The sequence below is a fragment of the Lontra canadensis genome, unplaced genomic scaffold (genome assembly GCF_010015895.1).
Source record: "Lontra canadensis isolate GAN:19392208 unplaced genomic scaffold, GSC_riverotter_1.0 scaffold24, whole genome shotgun sequence".
NCBI lineage: Eukaryota > Metazoa > Chordata > Mammalia > Carnivora > Mustelidae > Lontra > Lontra canadensis.
The window spans coordinates 21,929,458-21,944,603 of NW_022631018.1; the positions used below are offsets into that span (position 1 = coordinate 21,929,458).

At 45.2% G+C, this 15,146-nt stretch overlaps 1 protein-coding gene across 1 annotated transcript in view; it reads left to right on the forward strand.

The window, feature by feature from the left end:
* Window positions 1-200: 200 nt before the first annotated feature.
* NME7 (NME/NM23 family member 7) overlaps window positions 201-15,146 on the forward strand; it is a 248,605-nt gene continuing 233,659 nt past the window's right edge. The window contains exon 1 of the mRNA XM_032863039.1: window positions 201-237. Coding sequence (XP_032718930.1) covers window positions 235-237 — 3 coding nt within the window. The 5' untranslated portion in view covers window positions 201-234. The remainder of the gene's footprint in view (window positions 238-15,146) is intronic.

Here is a 15,146-nt window from a genome sequence, read left to right on the forward strand (position 1 = left end):
AAAGACCTGCGCAGTGTTCTGCCGCCCCAGGCGACGCCGTGGAGGGGCGGGGCCGGCCCGGTGGGCGGAGCTCCAAGTCATCCCAGCCATTAGGAACGAAGGGGCGGGGCGGTGGCGACGCCGCACGTCCGGTAGTGGGCGGGGCTTTGTTGCCAGAGTAACTGGGCGTCCTTGGGAAGGCGGTGTCCGCCCGGGGCCGAGGTTCCTGCCCGCCTGCGCTGCGTGCGGGAGACGATGGTGAGTTCCAGGCGGGGCGGGAAGGACGGCTTCGGCGCCCTGGTGGCGCCGCGTCCCAGGTCCTGGGGCGGAGGGACGCTCGGAGGCACCCCGGTTTCTTCCACGTGCGCTCTAGCTTCTCCCTTGCAGGGGCTGGTTCCGCAGTCTCCTTCCCTCCCGGTGCCCTGCAGCGCCCTGAATGCCACTTCGGTCCTGCGGGGACCCTGGAGCCAAGGAGCGGGAGGTGTGGGGCGACCCCTGGCTCTGATACCCCGAGGCGAGCATTTTAAGTGTTTGTGTTTCATCGTCGCATTTTTCAAGTTCTCAGCGCCCCTCGCCGCGCCGAATCCGAGACCATGTGCGGTGCGTGCGCTGTGCAGACACCGGCCCGAATCTCCCTGGGTCGTGCGGCGGGTGCCCTTGCGGGGCGGGTGCCCTCGTGCGGCGGGTGCCCTGCTCCACACCCCGCCCCAGGGCCCTGAGGTAGGAGCTGCACTGGCATCAGTTCTCGTCTAGAGCGGATTACCTTATCGGCAGGTGCTTTTGAACAGGAGCGCCCTGACGAGCTCTTGGGAGAGCTTCTGGAACATTCCCTGGCTTCAGCCACACCCCCAGAAATTCTGAATCCGTAGGAATGGGGCTTGGCATTTGCATTTTAAACAAGCCTGTAGGTGATTTGAATTCACGCGCTTGTTTGAGAGCACCGGGTTCTAGTTAACTCACTGAACTGGCAAATCTTTCAGCCGCTTACCAGTAGCGGACGGGGGGAAGGAAAGATGACTGTGGTCGGAGGTCAGAGCAACGGAGCCCCTCCCCGCCCTTCATTCTCCCTTGCTCCACAGCAATCCTTTCCTTACCCCCGTTGCCCCTGCGCGGTTCCTGTAGGGCTCTTTCCACACTTTCCAACCCCTGCCCCTTCCCCTCCTTCGTCCTCCAGACTAAGCGGATGTCGGTCTTCTTCAACCGCAGGCCCCCGGGCTACGCACCCACCCGTATATACAACAACAGACCGGTGGTGAAGGCTAGTCCCGCTTCCCTCTAGACCTCACGGCCTCCTACCCATTGCAGGACTGTTTGCTTCCGCTTATCTTCTTTCTCTCCGGTGCTTTCAGCCTTTCTCTCCTCTTCCTGCTTCCCAGTGTTCTGGTCCCACATCTTAAGAAAATGAAATAAAACAAAGCACGCCCCTCATGCTGTGTTCATGCAGTCGTTGCCCAGTCCTCCATCTATCTGAATTGCCTCAAAGCACGTATTTTCACCGGCTTCCACGGCCCCTTTCCCATCCTCGGTTCTGTTATCCGACTTTCTCTTGAATGGCTTCAGTGAAGTTGCTCTTGTCTAAGTTTCTAATGGCTTTTTCAATTCCCATCCAGTAATTTCTTCTCAAAGTTTACCTACCTTTTCTGGGACAGCTGAAGTTCATGAGCATTCATTACCTCCCCCCTGCCCCGGCCTTGCCTGCTTTTCAAATTCCTTTCTCTGGGGCTCAGTCTTTAATATTTTCAGCAATCAGTGCCTTTGCCTGGGGTGATTTCATCCACACACATGAGTTTTACTAGTGCGGAAGCATTTGAGTCTAAATTTCGATTTTCATCTCACATCTGCTAGGGCTAACCTAGTTGCTTCTGGGACACCTCTCCCTCCTCACCCAAATGCCTCTCCAAATGTGCCATGACCAAAACTGAACTTGCCATCATTCCACCTGGTTTCTCTAATTCCATCAAGTTAATTAATGATATCACTATAGTATAACCTATAGTATAGCTTTAGTATTATATAACTTTAATATTAGTTATTGTGTATTAAATATAGATAATCTAAACCAGAAACCAGAGTTGTTCTCTATTCCTTTTCTGTGCCTCCCATATTCAAAGGGTCATTAAGTCCTGTTTTAGTTTAAGCTTTCTTTGTTTCTTGCCCAGACAGTTGCAGTATTTCTTTTAAAAAAAAATTTTTTTATTAACATATAATGTATTATTAGCCCCAGGGGCACAGGTTTATGAATCGTCAGGCTTACACACTTCACAGCACTCACCATAGCACATACCCTCCCCAATGTCCATCACCCAGCCACCCTCTCCCTCCCCCCTCCCCCCCGCAGCCTTCAGTTTGTTTTGTGAGATTAAGAGTCTCTTATGATTTGTCTCCCTCCCGATCCCATCTTGTTTCATTTTTTCTTTCCCTACAAACCCCGACGTTGCCTCTCTATTTCCTCATACTCGGGAGATCATATGATAATTACCTTTCTCTGATTGACTTATTTTGCTCAGCATAAAACCCTCTAGTTCTATCCATGTCCTTGCAAATGGCAAGATTTCATTTCTTTTGATGGCTGCATAGTATTCCATTGTATATATATACCACATCTTCTTTATCCATTTATCTGTTGATGGACATCTATGTTCTATCCATAGTTTGGCTATCGTGGGCATTGCTGCTATGAACATTGGGGTGTACATGCCCCTTCGGATCACTGCATTTGTACCTTTAGGGTAAATACCCAGTAGTGCGATTGCTGGGTCATAGGGTAGCTCTATTTTCAACTTTTAGAGGAACCTCCATACTGGTTTCCAGGGTGGCTGCACCAGCTTGCATTCCCACTGACCGTGTAGGAGGGTTCCCCTTTCTCCACATCCTCACCAAAATCTGTTGTTTCCTGATTGGTTAATTTTAGCCATTCTGACTGGTGTGAGGTGGGATCTCATTGTGGTTTTGATTTGTATCTCCCTGATGTCGAGTGATGTGGAGCACTTTTTCATGTGTCTGTTGGCCATTTGGATTTCTTCTTTGCAGAAATGTCTGTTCATGTTCTCTGCCCATTTCTTGATTGGATTATTTGTTCTTTGAGTGTTGAGTTTGATGAGTTCTTTATAGATTTTGGATACTAGACCTTTATCTGATATGTCATTTGGTTTTGTTGACTCTTTCCTTTGCTGAATTGCAGTATTTCTTGCCTGGACTTTTAACAGTATGGTATGGCAGTTCTTCAATCCATTATTTTCTCTGCCACAAGAAGGAATTTTTAGAAAAGATTTTACTTATTTATTTGAGAGAGAGTGAGCACAAGTGAGGGGGGAGGGGGAAGGGAGAGAGACAAGCAGATTTCTTCCCCTCTTCACAGGGAGCTTGATGTGGGGCTCAATCCCAGGACTCTGGAATCATGACCCGAGCAGAAAGGCAGACGCTTAACTGACTGAGCCACCCAGGCGCCCCAGAAGGAAATTTTAAAGACCCAAATATTTGAAGTCACTCACCTCTTTTAAATTCTAGACTCTCCATACTCTACAGTGTAAAATTCAAAGTACCTGGGACGGCATACACGGCCCTCCATCATCCTGCACTGCTCAGTGTAGCTTCTTCCACGTCCCTCCATTGCCAAGACATTCCTTTCAACTGCATGTCTTTTGCCGAACATTTTAAGCAACTTCGAACTGGTGGTATGAATGTCCCCTCTCCTTTGCACATGCTGTTCCTTCCACACGAGATACACGTATCTCCTTTTTGGCCGGCCTGATTCCTTCTGATCCTTCCATACCCAGGTTCGGTGTCTCTTCTGTGATGCCTTATGTCTCTACTCAAAGACAGTTGACTTTTCTTTTCTTTTTTTTTGGTCACAATTTTACATGGTACACATCTCACTTGCCACATTCAGTTGGAATTATTTGTTTATGAGTTTGTCACTCTTACTGAACTGAACTGGTAGAGGGACTGATCTTTATTTTGGTCACTGCTATTGCCTACACCATAGTAGGCCCTCAGGTATTTGCTGAAAGAGAAAAGAAAAAAAAAAAAAAGAATGTGGTAAGTGCCCTGAGAGGTTACAGAGTGCTTGGGGGATATAGGAGGATGGAGTCTTCACTTTTCAGAGTCAGGCCATCGTTAAGCAAATGGAATAGAATTTCCATAGTGACAATTCAATGGCCTGAACAGTGGCACAGGGAGATGGAAATTGACATTTGTGGAATACTGGTTTTCTTCCTGCTTGTCTTACATTCTTGTCATTCAGAATTCCCAACCACCCTAAGAGCAGTGAAGTCCTCTCCCTACCCTCTGCCCCGGCTGAAGTTGTGTGTGGTGGTTCTTTCAAATTGGGTGGTTAGTGAAGGCCCCTTTGAAGAACTGACTTCTGTCTTGAGACCTGAATAAAGAAGTGCAGTGACCTGGGGGAAGTGTATCAGGCAACATTAACAATAGGATCAAAGGCCCTGAGGCAGCAAAGTGGTTGGCATATTTCAGGAAGTGATCTTGTGATCTAATGTAAAAAAAAAAAAATAATAGAAATTCGGTGGTGGGGCAGGGTGGGGACAGCAGCAGTGCCGGGGCAAGGGGCGGGAAGTACGGCAGAGAATAACGTGGCATGTAGTTAGGGAGGGAGGCAGAGGCCGGCCCGTGTGCGTGTACGATAGCATGGTTGCTCAGAGTAGGTTCTAACCCATTACTCAGTCATGAAATCAAATTGTTGTGTGTAGCCAGCATTAAAAAAAGACATAAAGCAGACACTATATTCATTGTATGTGCTAAGGATAACTTCCATGAAACTTTTCAGTGTGTGCCTTGTGTGTACTGGATTATGATCCAAAATGCATTCCTTCCTGTCAGTCATGGTCCACAAAGCTCCAGATAGAGTGTACTTTGAACAGTATATACTTGAAGAAGCAAAATCGATCTCAAGGAGCACAGATTTCTTATTCCTCGTTTGACCTAGTGACAATCTTCCTGTGTGGCAGAAGCAGCTCTGAATTTAATGAGAGCCTGAAATTGACTAGAGCAGAATTTTCAAGTTTCTTTCTGCACCCAGATCTCTCTCCCATGTCAGTTGCTGTCCTTTACGCGAAAGGAGAGGCATTTTGGTTCGTGGGGAGAAAGGAGGGAAAAATGAAACAAGGTGGTATGGGGAGGGAGACACACCATGAGAGATTCTTAATCTCACAAAGCAAACTGATGGTTGCTGGGGGGTGGGGAGGATGAATAGGGTGTCTGGGTGATGGACATTGGGGAGGGTCTGTGCTGTGGTGAGTGCTGTGAATTGTATAAGCCTGATGATTCACAGACCCGTACCCCTGGGGCTAATAATACATTATATGTTAATAAAAAAGAATAAATAAAAAAAAAGAAAGAAAGGAAACCGGGGAGAAATTGGTGTCCTTTCTCTGTGTTCAGTCTCACCTCTGGCATGTGTATTGTATGAAAGGCTGATGGTTTCTTTCCCTGAGCCAAAGGTGGAATTTGCTCTGCTGGTGTGCCTCCCTGACTGCTGCAGTTACATTATCTGGTCAGCCTCTGTCTGCATCTGGTTTGTTAACAGCTGTAGCTTGCAGCGCCATAATTAGGTCCTGACGACAAATTCTAGACCTGCCTCTGTCTTGCAAAGCAGAGACAGGCCAATGTAGTTTAGTGTATCTCACATAGCTGTTGTTTAAGATAAAGAATGTGCTAGAGTCATCAATTGATTTACTTTTGTGCATAAAGAGAGGAGATAATTCCAAGGCTCTTTTGGCTACCAAAGAGATAGGAATGTTCTATATTTTCTAAGATAGAACATTGGTTTGAATGCCCTTAACAAAGATGATCTGTTAGTATAACGTAAGGCCTTCAAAGATTATCCGCTATGTTCCGCAAGAAATAGACTAAACAAAGATCTTGAAGTTTTTGGTTTGAAAGAGACTTCAAAGAGAGTTTCGTGATGGCTAAAACAGGATTTTATTGCATGAAATGTTTTTCAGTTTCCAGCTTTATAAAGTTTCTTCTAAATAGGCTTCCCGTTTTTATCTTTGGCATGCACTTCTTAGCTCTCCAGGATCCCTTTTGTTACTGGGAGTGCTAACTTGGAAGGACGGCAGCTCCAAGCCCCAGGCAGGATTTCATTTGTGGGAACTGAATCAAAGTGCAGTGCCTAGTATAGAATCCTGAAACCACACAAACAGTTTTTCCCACTAAGCGATTTTATTACAAATGCAGTTTGGAGCTGGTTACTTTCTTCTTTCATAGGAACCGGTAGTATTTGCAAAAGTAAATAGCAGTGGGTTAATAGAATGCCCTTATTTTCCTCACAGGTAGTTCTTTTATCTTTTTCTGTCCTTTTTCTGCCTTTTAATTCCTCATCTTTTCTTTCTTTTTTCCCCAGCTTTATCGGGATGTAATTGACAACCAGTACTGTGTAAGTTTAAGGTGTATAAGGTATTGATTTAATAATGTATATTGCAAACTGATTACTTCCTTAGCATTAAGCCTACACCTGTGTCGCATCACATAATCACCATTGCTTTTTTTGTGATGAGAACATCTAAGATCTACTCTTAACTCCCAAGTATGTAACGCGACAGTGTTAAGTGTCATGACGGTGCTGTGCATTTGAGTCCCCAGAACTTTGGCACTTCTAACTGGACATTTTTACCCTTTGACTGACATCACCCCAGTCCCTGGTAACCTCCATTCTACTCTCTGTTTCTGAGTTTGGCTTTTTTAGATTCTCCGAACAAGTGAAATCATACAGTGTTTGTCTCTGACTTACTTCAGTTAGCGTAATGGCCTCAGAGTCCATCCCTGTGGTCACAAGTGGCAGAATTTCCTTCTTTCTTGTGGCTGGAGAATATTCCAATGTACGTACACCACATTTTCCTTACGCATTCATCCATCCACGGACACTAGGTCATTTTGATATTTTGGCTATTGTGAATAATGCTGCATTGAGCATGGGGGGTGATCTGTCTTTTGGAGTTGGTGTTTTCATGTTTTTCTGATAAATACACAGATGTGGGATGACTGGATCATATGGTAGGACTATTTGTGAAATAGTGCTAGGACCCTGCATGTGGTTTTCCACAGTGGCTGCATTTTACATTCCCACCAGCACTGCGTGGGGTTCCTTTTCTCCACAGCCTCCCCAACACTGGCTGCCCCTTGTCTTTTTTTTTTTTTTAATTTATTTTTTAAATTTAATTTCAGTGTACCAGAATTCATTGTTTTTGCACCACACCCAGTGCTCCATGTAATACGTGCCCTCTATATTACCCACCACCAGGCTCCCCCAACCTCCCACCCACCACCCCTTCAGAACCCTCAGATTGTTTTTCAGAGTCCATAGTCTCTCATGGTTCACCTCCCTTTCCAATTACCCTCAACTCCCTTCTTCTCCCCATCTCCCCCATGTCATCCATGTTATTCCTTATGCTCCACAAATAAGTGAAACCGTATGACTCTCTCTGCTTGCCTTATTTCACTCAGCATAATCTCTTCCAGTCCGGTCCATGTTGCTACAAAAGTTGGGTATTCATCCTTTCTGATGGAGGCATAAAACTCCATAGTGTATATGGACCTCATCTTCCTTATCCATTTGTCCGTTGAAGGGCATCTTGGTTCTTTCCACAGTTTGGCGACCGTGGCCATGGCTGCTATAAACATTGGGGTACAGATGGCCCTTCTTTTCACTACATCTGTATCTTTGGGGTAAATACCCAGTAGTGCAATTGCAGGGTCATAAAATTTCTATGGAATCAGAAGAGACCCCGAATTGCTAAGGAAATACTGAAAAAGAAAAACAGAACTGGGAGCATCACGTTTCCTGACTTCAAGCTTTACTATAAAGCTGTGATCACCGAGACAGCATGGTACTGGCATAAAAACAGACACATAGACCAGTGGAACAGAGTAGAGAGCCCAGATATGGACCCTCAACTCTATGGTCAAATAATCTTCGACAAATCAGGAAAAAATATACAGTGGAAAAAAGAGAGTCTCTTCAATAAATGGTGCTGGGAAAACTAGACAGCTATATGTAGAAGAATGAAACTCGACCATTCTCTTACACCGTACACAAAGATAAACTCGAAATGGATAAAAGACTTCAAAGTGAGACAGGAATCCATCAGAATCCTAGAGGAGAACATAGGCAGTAACCTCTTTGATATCAGCCTCAGCAACTTCTTTCAAGATATGTCTCCAAAGGCAAAGGAAACAAAAGCCAAAATGAACTTTTGGGACTTCACTGAGATCAAAAGCTTCTGCACAACAAAGAAACAGTCAACAAAACAAAGAGGCAACCCACGGAATGGGAGAAGATATTTGCAAATGACAGTACAGACATAAGGATGATATCCAGGATCTATAAAGAACTTCTCAAACTCAACACACACAAAACAGATAATCATGTCAAAAAATGGGCAGAAGACATGAACAGACACTTCTCTAATGAAGACATACAAATGGCTAACAGACACATGAAAAAATGTTCATCATCACTAGCCATCAGGGAGATTCAAATTAAAACCACATTGAGATATCACCTTATACCAGTTAGAATGGCCAAAATTAGTAAGACAGGAAACAACATGTGTTGGAGGGGATGTGGAGAAAGGGGAACCCTCTTACACTGTTGGTGGGAATGCAAGTTGGTGCAGCCAATTGGGAGAACAGTGTGGAGATTCCTCAAGAAATTAAAAATAGAGCTTTCTTATGACCGTGCAATTGCCCATTGTCTTTTTAGCCCAGCTGTTCTAACCAGTGTCAGATGACAGCTGTGCTGCTTTTGATTTATGTTCCCCTTCTGGTTAGTGATGCCGAGCACCTTTTCATGTGCTTGTCCGCCATCTGTAGGTTTTCTTTGGGAACAGTCTGTTCGGATCTTCTGCCCAACTTCTTACTCCCGTTCGTGTAACTGTTAGTTGTATGTATATGTTATGTAGATGTTAATCCCTCCTTAGATACATAGTTTGTAAATATATTCTCCCATTCTGAGGATTAGGTTATCATTTTGTTTAATGTTCCTTTAACTGTGCAGAAGCTTTTTAGTTTGTTGTAGTTCCCCTTACTGATTTTTGCTTTTTTGTGTGTGTTTTTGGTGTCCTAGCCAAAGAACTGCTTCCCAGACCAGTGTCAAGGAGCTTTCCCCCTATGTTTCCTTCTAGAAGTTTTATGGTTGCAAATCTTACATTTAAGTCTTTAATGCATTTCAAGTTAGGTGTCGTGAGTGGTGTGAGAAGTCCAGTTTCATCCTTCATCCACTCTTTCTCGGTCACCAAGTATCCGTCGGTTCGAACGAGTATTTATTGAGTGCTTTTGTGTGCCGGGCACTGGCTCTGCAGTGAGTAACAAGATTGCCCTCCCTCCGTGCCCATAGAATAGAGCCCAGATTTCTTAATTGGCATTGGAGACCTTCTCTGGTCCCTACTTACCTTGTGCACCCCATGGAACTTCTCGAGAAAAAAGTGGAAGATATATTACAAGGGTAAGTTGGGTTCTAAAGGAAAGATTACAAGGTGAGGTAGAAATGCATAAAAAAAGAGTCGTCTGACCTAGCCAGGGTGATCAGGGAAAGCCTTCTTGATGGTTTAACCTTTAAATTCCCTTTTTCCTTAGTGGAGGAGACATACAATATATTCAAGACATAAATGAATGAAGCCATGAAACAATGGGTAACCTCTTTGGTGCCAAATGATGTGAGGAAAATTAAACTTAGTAATGTTATAGTGGCTAGTTCCAAGAGGAGGTAGCTAGAGGACCTTTATGGGGGACAATTAGAGAGGGTCCTCTTGAGGATGTGGCTTTTAAATTGAAATCTCAGAAAAAGGGAGCAGGCCAGGTGGAGATCAGGGGAAGTTCATTCTGAGCCAACAATAGCCAAATTCAGAGGCTCATTCGGGGCATGGCAGGGGGCCAGTGGGGACGGGTTCTGGGGAAGGTGAGGCGGGCATGAAGACTGAGATGCTAAGGCAGGCGGGAACCAGGGGATACTGAGGCTTATGCAACTTGGGAAGGATTTTAGATTTCATTCTAAATGTACTGGGATAATGCCTCTAATACATTTTTCCTATTCTGTCAAAATATTTTATTTTCCTTGGATCTGCCTTATTTAAACCTTAACTGTATTAGTTTGGTCTTTCAGTGACAGTTTTCATCCTATCTGTAATATTTATGATCTTATAAACTTTGGAAAATATTTTCATATAAACTTTGGAAAATATCTATCTGTTTTATGTTTGAAGATCAAACACTCCTGATTTCTCCTTTTATAATTGCTTTTTAATAATTTAATTGCTTGTTGGTTGTGGCTCTGTCAGTTAAGTGTCTGTCAGAGTCTTGGTTTCTGCTCAGTCATGATCTCAGGGTCTTGGGATGGAGCCTGTGTCAGGCTCTGTGCTCAGCGGGGAGCTGGCTGGAGAGGCTCTTCCTGTCCCGCTGCTCCTCCCTGCCCTTGCACCTTCTCTCTCTCTCTCTCTCTCTACATAATCTTAAAAAAATAATTGAAATGCCCTTTTCTGGACCGTTTGTTTCCATAGTGTCTTAGGTGTGGTAGGCGAAGTGGGTGACATCATCGTGTCTTCATGGATACTGCGTTTTCTGCTGTGATGTCATCTGTTGTCTTTCTGGATGGAGCATAAGATCAGAGTAACTCGTTCTCCAGAAATCTCTCCAACAGTTCTATTAACCTTAGATCCACTTTCTTGGAAAATCTGTTCAAACTACTTCACTTCTAAAAACTGTTGATATTTTAAGACTTTCTACTTATTAGATGTGAGAAATTATAGCTATTAAAATGTACTGCTCAGTTCAAGTTTATTTTCTGGTACTAGGCACTTTGTCTAATTAAGTTGCTATTGTTACTCTCCTGACTCATCTTATGTACTGTGCCTTCTTTGTAGTGCTTTATTCTTTAAAATTTATTTCCATATGCATGCAGAATGGCTCCAGAATTCTGATACATGTAAATTTAAATTTCATCTTCTACTTTCTGTGGTTCTGATACAAGTTACATAATGCATATGCTATATACATTTTAAATCTTGTCAAAAATATATCATTGATACGTTTGTTGTGACATATATGTAGTATATAATATAAATAAAATACATATAGCATATATATATTTAACTTGAATATATATATATCCAATATTTAACTTGTTATACTGTAGAAACAATCATTTTTGGTGGTTAGCAAATATGTAGAAAACATAATTAAATTCATCTGTAATGTCACTGTATACAATTTGTTAGTATTTTAGTATAATATTCCAGTCAGACACACATACATACATACATAGGTGTATATACGTATGTATATGTATATATCTTTGAAAGTGTGATCCTACTGTATATATTGTTTATAAATCTCTCTTTTTCACTTAATAGATCTTAGACAATTTTCCAGATCAATTTTAGGACCAACATTTTGTTCTTTCACTTACTTTGGTATAACCAATTTGTTTATGTACTTGGTCTTTTTTTTTTTTTTAAGATTTTATTTATTTATTTGACAGAGATCATAAGTAAGCAAAGAGGCAGGCAGAGAGAGAGGAGGAAGCAGGCTCCCTGCTGAGCAGAGAGCCCGATGCGGGGCTCGATCCCAGGACCCTGAGATCATGACCTGAGCTGAAGGCAGAGGCCTCAACCCACTGAGCCACCCAGGCGCCCTTTACTTGGTCTTTTAACACCATAATTAATATATTTTTACAGGCATAGCTTTACATATGTCCATAATTATTTCCTTAGAATAAATTGGAAATGGGGCGCCTGGGTGGTTCGGTTGGTTAAGCTTCTGCCTTCCACTCAGGTCATGATCTCTGGGTCCTGAGATGGAGCCCCATGTCAGGCTCCTGGCTCAGTGGGGAGCCTGCCTCTCCCTCTCCCTCTTTCACTCTCCCTGCTCATGCTCTCTCTCTTTCTCTTTCTCTGTCTCAAATGAATAAATAAAATCTTAAAGAGAAAAGAATAAATTAGAAATAGAGTAACTGGGTGAGAGAGGCCGTGTGCATTTCTGAGGTTTTCACGATATGCCTCACCAATTACCTCCAGAAAGCTTTACCATTTGTCCCCTGCTAGCAGTGTGCCGTGGTGCCTGCTCCTTCTAAGCTCTAACCTGGTATTGCTATAAATTTCTTACATGGGGGCGCCTGGGTGGCTCAGTGGGTTAAAGCCTCTACCTTTGGCTCAGGTCATGATCCCAGGGTCCTGGGATCGAGCCCTGAATCGGGCTCTCTGCTCAGCAGGGAGCCTGCTTCCTCATCTCTCTCTGCCTGCCTCTCTGCCTGCTTGTGCTCTCTGTCTGCCAAATAAATAAATAAAATCTTTAAAAAAAAAATTCTTACATGGATTGGACAATGGATTTGAACTTTTAATAAAAATTTCACTTTTCTTACCCAATAATATATTGATTATAAATTACAATATGTTCTATAGATGGGAAACAGTTAATTCTTACCTAAAGTATTTTCCTGTAATTATTGTTTGCCATTTTTCATAAATTGTTGGGATTCTAAATTTATTACCAGTATATACTGAGGAAGATGGAGGTAACCTTTTCTAAACTACTATTCACAGCTGGATTATCCAGTCCTTTCTGGTTACTTGTACTGAAGAAGCAGCCTGTTGTAGGACAAAGGAATGGGTGTAGAGCTAGAAACCCCCAAATTTTCAATCCTACTGCAGTCTTGGCTTCAGCATATATTTACTGTGTGACTTGTAATCCTTCTGGGCAGTTGTCTTCCTTTTCATAAAATCAGAATGATAATCTCTATTCAGAGTAGCTTGAAGCATTTTTGTGAGAAAGTATTTTTGTGTATGAAAGTAATTTATAAACTGAAATGTACTCTATGTATGAGCTGTAGTACTCTCATAGTAAGCAGAATGCTGTCTAATGGAACAAGCTCGGGGAAAATGGAAATCTAAAATCTAAAACAAATTTTAGAAATATTTGAGGTTAGTGGTGTTCTTGTCCAACTTTGTGGCTATTTGAAAATTTCCTCTTATAAAGTTTCTTGTCACTTGTGTTAGAGTCATTTTCCTGCTGGAAACAATCAAGGGTCAGGGAAAAGGGTGGGAAAAACGGGAGATGGCAGGTTCAGCAACTCTCCTACACTTTTGGGAAGGGAATAGATGTGTCTGATCTCTATTTAGTGAGTATTAGATCTGAGATCCATGAATTTCTACTCAGTTTAAATAGATTAGGTGGGAACATTGGCTTTTATTTGTGGTAGTTGAGATTTTATTATTCCATAATTTGATTGTGAAAAGTACAAGGAGTCCATTCAGGCCTAATCTGTTTTTTTGCTACATAAGCCTAGAAAATATAGCTTTGGAAGAACTGAAAACCTCTCATCTAGCGGCAAGGGCAAGTCTCTTATTAGGTTAAGTCATCTTCCTCTTTAACTTGTTGTATGTGCCCAGTCTCCGAAAGGCGAGGGTTTGTATGCTGTAGGTATCTGAATAGTTTTCGTGGTTAAACAGCTTTAAAATTTCTATCCAAAGGGAGGATGGCTCCAAAAATATGGTCACTAACCACCCCTTCCCCCAGCATTTTCATTTATCATCTAATGCTGTCCTTAAGATTTTATCTTGTTTCCCAGGACACACACAGGTTGAGCTGTGCGGTAATCACACTGGCAGTAGTAACAGTATCCGTTCCTAGATACTGTTGTGCAGTGTTGGTGGTCAGTAGTAACAGTATCCGTTCCTAGACACCGTTGCGCTGGAATGAGACAAAGTGCTTCGTCTGGGGCTGTGCACAGTGGAAGCCCCGAGTGCGAGCTGTCGCCGCTGCGGCCCGGTGCCGGCGGGTGTCAGGTGCAGGCGTGCTGCAGCGGAGGGCGGAGGGCAGGGGGCAGGCCGGTCCTGTGGAGGGGCTCGTGCAGGGCGCGAGGAGTTCACTGTACCGCAGGCTCTGGGGTATTTTTTATTCACTGGGTTTCAGGTTTACTTGGACTCGGGAATATACAGACATTTGAAATTAAGCTCCGCAACCTCCTACGCCCAGTGACTCCTACAGTTCGCGGAAGGCACGTGGAGACCGGAGCGAACCGTGTCCCAGCGGTTTGCCGTTCGGGGCTCGCCGGCGCCCTGGGAAGGAGGGGCCTCGCGCAGGCCCTTTCTCTTGCCTTTACACACGCTGCTTCTGCACCCGAAGTCCGTGTGGGGCGAGTCCTGCCGGGCGGGGACATCACCTTGTGACTCGCCCGAAGTACCTGAGGCGTCTTACGAACACGATTTTTAAGCAGATTCTTTTTGATTTGCCTTTTCGAGACACGTGTGTGTAAAAGGTTCACATCCGTTCCTGCACACTTGCCCCCGCTCCACCCGCGCGGTTTGCGCACAGGCTCCCCGCTGGGCGCCTGGGGGTGGGGGGGGAGGGAGGATGGGGGGCAGGGAGGGAGGGAGGGCCCTTGTCCCCGTGCTCTTGAGCCGCCCCTGGCCTCGCCGTAGCGCCTGACCAAGTACCGCATCGACGTCCCCCGACGTCTCCCCGCCTGGCAAGGCCGTGGCGGTCCCCGGCGAGGTCCCTGGAGAAGTCGCGGTGTCCCGCGGAGACAGCTGTTGCGCATCTGGAGAAGAGAGCCGGTCCCCGTGTGCAGCGGAGTGGAGGGTGTCGGGGAGAACAGGGCTGAAAGGAAGGGAGGTTGACCCCCCCCCACAGAGTCCCCCACCAGTCACTTGGTGGGGACAGGCTGGGACCAGTTTCAGCCCCAGAGAAGACGGAGAACCCCAGGCTCTTGTCCCCGCGGGCGCGCTCGGCTCCGTCCGTCCTTCCGCGGTGGTCCGTGCGTCCGGCCGGCCCATGCGGACTGTCCTCGCACCGGGATGGCAAGGAGCGGCTGATCCCTGCCCTGAGGAGCCGGGACGCCGGGGAGGGGACATGTGCTGCGGCGTCGGGTACCGGTAAGTGCTGTGACAAAATGCCGCTTCGGGTACACAGCGAAGGAAGCTAGAGGGGCCTGGTGCGCGACTGGGTGGAGGGGACGCCTCTCCTAACTGAGACCCTGGTGGCGTCGGGTGGCACAGGGCGAGCCCGGCAGCGCCAGCAGGAAGCTGTCCAGCAGAGGGGAGAGCAGGTGTCAGGAGCCTTTGGCCGGAGCCTGCTCGTTTGTCCAGGGACCAACAAGGCCAGCCTGACCGAGCTGGTGGGTGGCGGGTGGCTGGAACGTGGTCGAGGGACAGCTCGAC